The 10,000-nt window shown below is 43.0% G+C and overlaps 2 protein-coding genes across 4 annotated transcripts in view; one reads left to right on the forward strand and one right to left on the reverse strand.

Annotated features, from left to right (window-relative positions):
• crp (transcription factor cropped) overlaps positions 1-10,000 on the reverse strand; it is a 28,046-nt gene that overhangs the window by 13,460 nt on the left and 4,586 nt on the right. For 2 of the 3 annotated variants that reach the window (XM_027379170.2, XM_070127314.1), the window contains exon 2: positions 2,962-3,127. In XM_027379170.2, the coding sequence (XP_027234971.2) occupies positions 2,962-3,127 (166 nt within the window). Of the gene's footprint in view, positions 1-2,961; positions 3,128-7,375; positions 7,393-10,000 lie in introns of those variants that run through there. The other variant, XM_070127315.1, reaches the window with a different exon arrangement.
• LOC113826328 (rRNA-processing protein UTP23 homolog) overlaps positions 3,008-10,000 on the forward strand; it is a 31,115-nt gene continuing 24,122 nt past the window's right edge. Inside the window, exon 1 of the mRNA XM_070127317.1 lies at positions 3,008-3,229. The gene's annotated coding sequence lies outside the window, so the exon portion shown is untranslated. The remainder of the gene's footprint in view (positions 3,230-10,000) is intronic.

Genomic DNA, 10,000 nt, shown 5'->3' on the forward strand with positions numbered 1-10,000 from the left:
ATAACCGCACAAAAAAAAAAGACAATGCTCTCCATTCTTAATATAGTGTGACCCACCCTCACGCCGCGTAACTTGCCATTTATTTCCTGTGAATCCCTCGCCGGCAACTACAGACAACCTTGGGAACGCCCTCGCTGTCAATGTCAGGATCAACCAACTATCCCCAGAATTCTTAAAACAAAAACTTCATGCATCTGTCCCGCCTCTGTTATTTCAGCGAGCGTAGGTGACGAAGAAAACTGCCAGTGACGTGAAATCCTAGCCTCACGTCTGAAGCAAAAGCCGGACACAAGACGGTGGTGAATTTAAAGCGAAGATTTCCCAGCGCCAATAACACTACGAGGGGAAAAAATCTTTCGAGAAAACGTTACTACCAATTTCAAAAGTATCAGTTTCTCTTTGAAGATGATAATGTATAAACACATCTGTCAAAGTTAAAACTTCCCAAGGACTGACATTTAATGCTTGAAAATGACTTTTTCTTCCCCTTTTACCTGATGCTAACTACCAGCTGGGCTGCTTGCAACGATGCTTTAACAATCAAAGTTGAAGAAGACTGCATATAATAATTCATGAAGTCTAGTTTGCAGCAGTTTGGGAATTATCTCCCTAACATTATATTTAAAACACATTTTCCTTCACGAGACAGCCTTCAATATTTGTCCTCTGTGACCCGCCTTCACTAGACGTGTCTATAAATATTGTGCGAAATGTCTACTTCAAGAAGCAACTATCCTTTATTCCGATATAAATCTTCCAAGTCGAAATTCAGAGGAAGTAAGTAATGTGGATATTTATTTCCCATATGTTCATCATAGGCCTAACATAACACGCAGGGTGCCTGGGTCCAGACGTCATCGGGTACATGATACTTAGCAACAAGGTTCTACTCAAACCCTATCTCGTATGACTTTTTAGTTATCTCTTCCTTATACATAAAAACAAAGATGATAGTAAGTTACTATTATATGATTCTACGCCCTTCAATAAACGTTTTACCAAGTTATCGCTCTACTTATATTACACAAATATAATAAGGACAAGACTGGTCACCCCGTATATTTCGCGCCATTTTCTTAACGCTGAAGCGTCAAGTCTGTAGTCAGCTGAGAGTGGTCACGTGGAGCCATTCTGTCGGAAAACGACCAGCTGTGACTCACTCCATCTTATCCCATACCGATTATTTAACTTCCATACTAACTTACACTTTAATAACTCATGAAATTATGACATTTCGAGTAAGGGGAATAAAATTGTGAAGCAGACAATGCAGTTCTAACAAGGTACAATGCAGGAGCGGCGCGGGGTCCCGAAATGCGCGCCACATGGTCGCCGCTAGCCTCGCACGGGTCCCATGCCCGCCACGTGGGGCCCGTTTTGAGAGCGCTACGTTACGGGGAAGATATGTTTCTAACAATTGTTATTTGCGACAAAAATAATTGTCGAATTATGCCGTTGTACCAGAGACAATCAATAAAAATGGTCCCCAGACTATCTGAGCAAAAAAAAAGACAACACGGAAGATCTTTCCGGGCGACACCACGCGGCCGCCGGTTATACGTTGTGGGGCGGAGCGAGGCTACGGCCGGTCGATCGTTGTCATGGAAACAGAATCAGCTGGCCCGATATAAACACCTTCACATATAGCGGACAACGCAAATCTTTGACTGACGCTGAATGATTGTCTCTTTTGTATGTAAACAAGCTTCAAACATGGACAGAACTTTAATAGATGTAACAAATTCGCTTAAATAGGTTTTTATCCTAAGGACAAATAATCCGGGTATCAATAATCGTCGGCCCGCCACCAACGCTGCGGCTCCTACTCTCGTCAGCTGATGTTTCCCGCCACGCTCTCACCATTCATGACATACACACACGTACACATCCTCGCACACATAACACTAGTTGATGTCAACCCAAGATCGCCGACTTCCTTCATAACTAAACCGTTACCTCGTGATAATGGCATTTTTTATCAATTTGAAATTTACACCAGTTGTGTATTCTGACTCTTAGTTTGTAAATAGGTAGAAATTAACTGCTGAAATCTTCAAGGACATTTGCTAAATGCTATCACCAAGCCTATACATCTAGCGGCTCGTCATGAATCAGGCACAACAAAAATAAACATGCTCACATACACACACACAGGTATATATGTGTATGCCCGTGTGTGTATATGCATAGGTATATGTAGGTAGGTGTGACTCTCCACACATTATATATATATATATATATATATATATATATATATATATATATATATATATATATATATATATATATATTACGAATATATTATATTTCAAATATATTGTATATTCTATAATACATATACAATATATATCATATATATTTGTATACATAATATAAATTACATATATGTACTATATACATCTATTATTTATATTATACATTATATATATACATATATGTATGTATATATATGCATATAATGAAGACGGTAAATTCATTTTCGCGGAAATTAGTAGTTAATATTTGCGGTTAAACCACCTGGGATCATTCATTCTGAGAATCCATTCTTACAGCTATGTCGACTTCTTATATGTACATTGTGGGCTACTGTAGTTCAAGGTCTTTCAAACCCCCAAATTATCGATTTTAAAAGTGTTATTTCGCTTAAAAGCAGCTATGACATCCATATTCCTAAACTAAAGGATCAAGAGTACAAAATAACAAAAACTATCGCATAATTGAAATATGAAAAGTTTTTGCCTGTAAGATCGTGGTGGGGAAGAACACAGCACTGTAGTTTATGACCCTCTTGATATTATTGTGAAAACTATAGTCTAGGTGTTGTACCATGTGAATAATGTTTGTTTTTTCGAAAAAAGTGCGGCCATTTTTCATTTATATAAGTAAATGAAAAATCTACTGAATAATAAGATTCATCTAAAGGACGCTTGCTTGAAGCAGCAGTCTTGGAACCAAACATACCTTGCTGAGCTTCTCTCCCTCGTGGTGCGGCAGGAGGGTTTTGAGCGAGGCAAATCCAGCGTTGATACTCTGCATGCGACGGCGTTCATTGCTGTTCGCGATTTCACGTCGGATCCGCTTTTCTTGTTCCATCGCCGACTTCGGAGATACCGGTCGGCCTCCCAACCTTCCAAGGAAAGAAAGAGTAAATTATAAAGGATGCAACTGATTTCATTCAAGATTGTAAATAGTAAACTTGGGAAGAAAACTCTCCTGTCAGCTGATCAAGGTAAACAAGCAACTCATTCATCATTTTAAAGATACCTTAAAATATATTTTCTTGTCAGTAACTACATCTGGCGACATATTCTTAAGCCAAGCCTATGCACATTTCATTCTTCTGATTACGGGAAAGCTGGTGAGGCTAGACAGTCTTCTACGGTGAAAGATTAAAGACGTTACCGGCACCACGTGGTTTAGAAACTCAAGCCGCGTGGCCGCCTTAGCCTCTCCAACACCTTTGGCGGCAAATATAGAAGCGAATGGGGGTATATTTAACAAATGTCTTATGGAAACCGCTGGACAACAAATACAACCAAATGTCAATGGTGTAATGTGATGGCAAGTCTTCATATGTAGGAGGAGGAAGGGGCGGATTCTAGAGCATATATCTAGGAAGTCGAGGGGTTCGACGTGACAGACGCAACGTTCGCCCGACCGTGAACACTAGACTGTCGCCGGAATTAGAGCCACGCCCCCTCTCCGCCAAATATTCTCTTCTACACAAGGGTTTCTTGGATAGTAACATTGTGCATTTATACGTAGGTGCGTTAGCTAAAGACCTTTATGCTTGTGTACAGAATATAAGCACAAAAGAAATTCCATTTGCACACATGAGTAGTGTGTGTGTGTGTGTGTGTGTGTGTGTGTGTGTGTGTGTGTGTGTGTGTGTGTGTGTGTGTGTGTGTGTGTTAATACGCAGATATGTGTCGTCTGTGCTAGCGTTATCAGATATAATGTTGTAATAGTATATAACTTCTTTAACACTGATATCTAGACCACCTGATTAAATACTGCAGTGCATACATCCGCATTTAAGTTCACATAACGCGTGTAAGACCAAAACAGCAAAAGACTGCCAACGGAAAGAGGAAAAGAAAGGCGGCCGTTTAACATCACATCATTTTGTACTCTATGACCCTCTCCTGTCTTTCTCTCTCACACACACCAGCCGTCTCCCCCTCTCAATAGAAAACACGAGAGTGCTTCGTCACCGTCCAACCTGACCCGGCTCGCGTCATCTAATACCATACAAGTATCCTATAGGAAATTTTCGAAACTGTCAACTGCTTCATCTAGATCTCCACCGACCAATAATTGCGTAGGATAAACATGACAGTTTTGTACCACGGTTCAAATTAACAAGCAACTCTGATTACTACTGCTATACAAATTGGCGTCTTTATAATTTATCTGAGGCACCTGCACAGTTTATATAAAACTACAGAAGGGTTAATACAAATTGTAGTGCAGTGCCATCGAGTTGCCAACCAAACAGCGATTGCATGATCACGGCACACATGGACTGGCTAACATCACTTACAAAAAGGTCGTAGTCTTCTCCAGCGACCTTTTTTAGTTTTACAAACGTTTACAATGTACCGAGAGAGAGAGAGAGAGAGAGAGAGAGAGAGAGAGAGAGAGAGAGAGAAAGAGAGAGAGAGAGACAGAGAGAGAGAGAGAGAGACAGAGAGAGAGAGAGAGAGAGACTTTTGACTTGGACATGTTTGAGACAAAAAAAAAAAAAAATACATAAAGGGATGAGGCAACTTAGGCTATCTTCACCCTTATCTTAATAAGTGTGTGTGTGTGTGTGTGTGTGTGTGTGTGTGTGTGTGTGTGTGTGTGTGTGTGTGTGTGTGTGTGTGTGTGTGTGTGTGTATGTGTGTGTATATGTGTGTGTGTGTGTGTGTGTGTGAGAGAGAGAGAGAGAGAGACAGAAATTATTTAAAACCGTAATCCTAAGTCAAGGACCAAAAATCCTTGTTGTGACGGCGAAGAACCCCCTTAAATTCAACCTGGATCACCAAATTCTATTTATTTGGTCTAGAGACATGGCTAATCTACCCCCATAATATTTAATCGCATTTTTTTTTTTATTAACATACTTTTATATCGATAAAATTCACAGAACCCATCACCAGTCCGGTAAAAATAACTCGACAGTTTACATCAGGACTTTGTACTATTAATAGCAAAAACATCGAAGCCCCTTCGAAGCTATTAAACATCAAACATATAGTAACAGAAACATTCCATAAACAAAATTGATAGTAAATGAATGTCCAAATATATCAAACATTAAATGATCCAAAATTCTAAATTAGTTATATATATATATCGAGAGGGAACAAGTCTAAATGATATATAAATTTTAAGTCAACACGATATGTAAACTTTGTTTTTATATGTACCACAGGCATTGTGCATTTTCGTGAAACACAAAGAATCGTTGCTGAATATACGTAAAAATATATGAGTATTTGGACACGGGTGTTTTCTCTCTCTTGCAGAAACAAATGGAAGTTTTATGATAGGATGGCTGTAAGTAATATTACAAGAATAGCTTAAATGAGGCTCAATATCAATTGGATGTGTATCTGGGATTGTTGTAAAGATAAATAAATTTGCAGCTGCAACAACCTGATAGGATGATCATCACTTTTAACACCTGCATGACCACACTCGTCGCCAATTCACACCACCGAAATCCAAAACCAGTAGCGTACGCTGTGTCTACTTATGCCCACGGGCTCTGCGAATTTATTTTAAAAAAATAGAAACTCTCATACTATTTTCCCTAAGCTATTCCTGCTAAAATCAGCATCCTCCATATAGCACTAGCCACGCCTACCGCACCCAGTCCCACTTGCCCTCTAGACCATTCCCTCTGGCTCTCCCGAAGACCCTCTCCCTCCCGACCGGTCCTTGCAACCCTCGTTCGCCCCTCGCACCCTCACAACAGCAACAACAGGAGCTTGGTGCCTAGCCGGCGGCGATCGTGACGTGCCGGGCATATTTGGAATGCCGAGACGGGTTTGCTGAGCGGGCATGGTGCCCACCGGTTCCGTCGCTTGTAGTGCCCGTTATCAATTAAAATACTGCCATAACCATACCTCTCACCTACAGCGAAAACGAATGATTTAGCATTTCCAGTTCTTTAAGAAAAAAAAAAAAAAAAAACACAGCTGGTAAAGCTCCAACTAATGTGCCCCATGACAACCATCTAGCATGACCCGTCATCAATAAAACCAGTGCTACGGTGAGCAGGACGACCACTTTAAGGAGCCTTACAGTGCCAAGAATTGAGTGCCATCAATACCACGATTTTTCACAGCGCCGAGAGAACGGGAAGCCTCGGATTAAAGGCTAGGATAACAAAGACCTTCAGACCTTCCCCATGGAGGTAGAGTTCCTTCCAAATACGGGCACAATCTAGTCTGGCTCAGGCACCTGGTTATGCATATGGGTTTGCATTTCACAGGAAAGTATGTGACCGTATACATATGTATGCATGCACGAAGGGGATATGCATAATACATAATCAACAAAAACAGGGGATAATATACATTATTAATGCCGCGCGCGTGCGTGTGTATGAGTGTGTGTATATATGTATATGAGTGTGTATATATGTATATGAGTGTGTGTATATATGTATATGAGTGTGTGTATGTATATGAGTGTGTGTATGTATGTATGAGTGTGAGTATGTGTATATGAGTGCGTGTATGTGTGTATATGAGTGTGTATGTGTGTATATGAGTGTGTATGTGTGTATATGAGTGTGTATGTGTGTATATGAGTGTGTATGTGTATATGGGTGTGTATGTGTATATGAGTGTATGTGTATGACTGTGTGTGAGTGTGTGTGTATATGGGTGTGTATGTGTATATGAGTGTATATGTATGACTGTGTATGAGTGAGAGTGTGAGTGTGAGTGTGTGTGTGTGTGTGTGTGTGCGTGTGTGTGTGAGTGTGTGTGCGTGCATGTGTGTGCGTGCATGTGTGTGTTTGCGCGCGCGCGCGAACTATACACGAGTGACAGAATGAATGATTGAAGCCATTCATGCAAAGCCTGATGATGAAAAAAATAATTGTATAATAATATCACTTCGCCTTTCTTAGACATAGTTGAAAGTACCGCAAGCGATCCTCAATTCAATATACTAGCAATCGTCGATCTTGCAACGTTAATACATCTGAGGCTCATGATACACGAATGCATCCCGCCTATTCTATAACAGGCTTCGTTTGCTGCAGTATCCATCCAACTCTATCCGCAAATTCCCACACGCATACCCAGTCTGTCCCCCCAGGCCCGCCAGGCTTGCGTCTCCCTCACGTCAGGGAGTCGAATTCTCGTTTGTTTACATTCTACGATTTCCTCAGCTTGACCAAGGTCGCGGTAAAGTCACAGCTCCATACACGTCGCTCTGGGCTTGGTGCCTCTTCCAGCATCCGCAAGGCAGGTGGGAGGCGAGTGCACCCATACCCACGCACACCAGACAAAGAGTTATATCTGGGTGTGATCCGGTACTCCAGTCTGCTCCCTGGCGACTTGTTGCACCTTTCCGACGTGGGTGGAAGTGACTCAGCGGACAAGAGGAGCGAGCGAGGGTGGCAACCTACCCTCACAGGGCCTCTCCCCTCCCTCCCTCCCTGCTCACTCCCCTACTAGAACCCCGAATAGGTTTTACTTGTTACTATTCATCTTCCCGCAACCTACCGGATACACGTTCTCAGCTGATTTTGAGTTTTAATGTACATACACACCTATACAACATAACAAAAACATTATTTCATACCCTGTATTCTGCCAGACAAATACCAAGAAATTACCACGATAACAAACCCACGTGGCGACGCAATCACCCCAGTCACAGCCACGAGAGTATTTTAACATTTTCCCACCGTGGGGCGCGATAGGGGCAGGGACGCTACCCTCGTGTGTTTACTAGCGAGCGGGGGCGGGAGGCGTGGGGTGGCGAGCCGGGGGCGGAGGTGAAGCGGTTCAAACCATCAGTCATGTGAGCCTGAATCGACAGCCTAGCGTGCTCTCCAGTTACGACTACATAACTTCGTGTAGCGGAACACGCCCGCCCGGAATTTGGACATCATTCCGTGCACGACGTCGTTGGATAAGACGTTGAACGAAATCCCTGGTTCACTGATGCCCAAATACGCCTACGGCACGAAGAATCAAGGGGAAAAGGAAAGGGCACGTCATTAGGCTTATTTCCTACCAGCAGGCTAACTAGGTCGCAGGCTGTAAAATGCAGTTATGAGTTTCTTATCATGAACAGCTGCTCTTGAAGTGGCAGACAGCAACGTGTTATTGTTATGAGTCTAGCCAGCATGAGTATTATGACACATGATCCTTCTCAGCTGTGTAAGAACTGAAAGGAGTATAGCGCACGAGAGGACCTTCAAAAGAATGCCATGTACTATTTACAACTTGTGCGGTTTTAAGAATCCTACTTGATATATTATCCTCCCTTCAACTCTTGGCGTATGAGAGAGAGAGAGAGAGAGAGAGAGAGAGAGAGAGAGAGAGAGAGAGAGAGAGAGAGAGAGAGAGAGAGGGAGAGAGAGAGAAAGAGAGAGAGAGAGAGATCCATGGGTGAGTGAATTTCAGTTAGTGTGTGAGTGTTTCTATGAGCGTGAGTGTTTCACTTGAGTGTATGCGTGCGTATGTGATTTAGTGACTGCGTGTGGCTGAGTTTTTCAAGTGTGTTTGTGTGCTTCAGTTTGAGTGTAATCAAGTGAGTGTGTGCTTCAGTGTGTTTCAATGAGTGCAATTCAGTGTATTTCGGTGCATGAGAGTTTCACTGTGTGAGTGTGTTTTACTGAGCGAGAGGAGAGAGGGAGAAAGAGAGAGAGGGAGGGAGGGAGGGAGGGAGGGAGGGAGGGAGGGAGAGAGAGAGAGAGAGAGGGAGAGAGAGAGAGAGAGAGAGAGAGAGAGAGAGAGGGAGGGAGGGAGGGAGGGAGGGAGGGAGGGAGAGAGAGAGATAGATAGAGAGAGAGAGAGAGAGAGGGAGAAGGAAAGAGAGAGAGAGAGAAGGAAAGAGAGAGAGAAGGAAAGAGAGAAAGAGAGAGAGAGAGAGAAGGAGAGAGAGAGAGAGAGAGAAGGAGGGAAGGAGAAAGAGAGAGAGAGAGAGAGAAAGAAAGGGAGAAAGAGAAGAAGAAAGAGAGAGAGAGAGAGAAAGAGAAAGAAAGAGAGAGCGCGAGCGAGAGATTGAGAGAAAGAGAAAGAAAGAGAGAGAGCGAGCGAGCGAGAGAGAGAGAGAGAAAGAGGAAGAAAGAGAGAGAGAGAGAGAGAGAGAGAGAGAGAGAGAGAGAGAGAGAGATGTATGTATGCAGGTTTGTAGGCATGCAGATGCGTGTACGCAAGTAGGTATGTAGGTATTTAGATGTGTGTAGGTGTGCGGGTGTTTGTGTGTGTAGGGATGGTGTAGGAGTGTGTGTGTAGGTGTAGGTGTGTGTGTGTAGGTGTGTGTGTGTGTAGGTGTGTGTGTGGTGTGTGTGTGTGTGTGTGTAGGTGTGTGTGTGTGTAGGTGTGTGTGTGTGTGTGTGTGTAGGTGTGTGTGTAGGTGTGTGTGTGTAGGTAGGTGTGTGTGTGTGTAGGTAGGTGTGTGTGTGTGTGTGTGTGTGTGTGTGTAGGTATGTGTGTACGCATGTGTACGCATGTGTGTACGTATGTGTGTCCGTATGTGTGTACGTATGTAGGTATGTGTGTACATATGTGTGTAGGTAGGTGTGTAGGTGAGTGTATATGTATGTGTATGTGTGTGTGTGTGTGTGTGTAGGTGTGTAGGTGTGTGTAGGTGTGTGTAGGTGTGTGTAGGTGTGTAGGTGTGTAGGTGTGTGTGTGTGTGTAGGTGTAGGTGTGTGTGTAGGTATGTGTGTAGGTGTGGGTGTGTGTAGGTGGTGTGTGCAGGTCTGTGTGTGTGCAGGTATGTAGGTTTGTGTGTAGGTATGTGTGTGTAGGTGTGTGTG

Source organism: Penaeus vannamei, chromosome 11 (assembly GCF_042767895.1).
Source record: "Penaeus vannamei isolate JL-2024 chromosome 11, ASM4276789v1, whole genome shotgun sequence".
In the NCBI taxonomy this organism is placed as follows: Eukaryota; Metazoa; Arthropoda; class Malacostraca; order Decapoda; family Penaeidae; genus Penaeus; species Penaeus vannamei.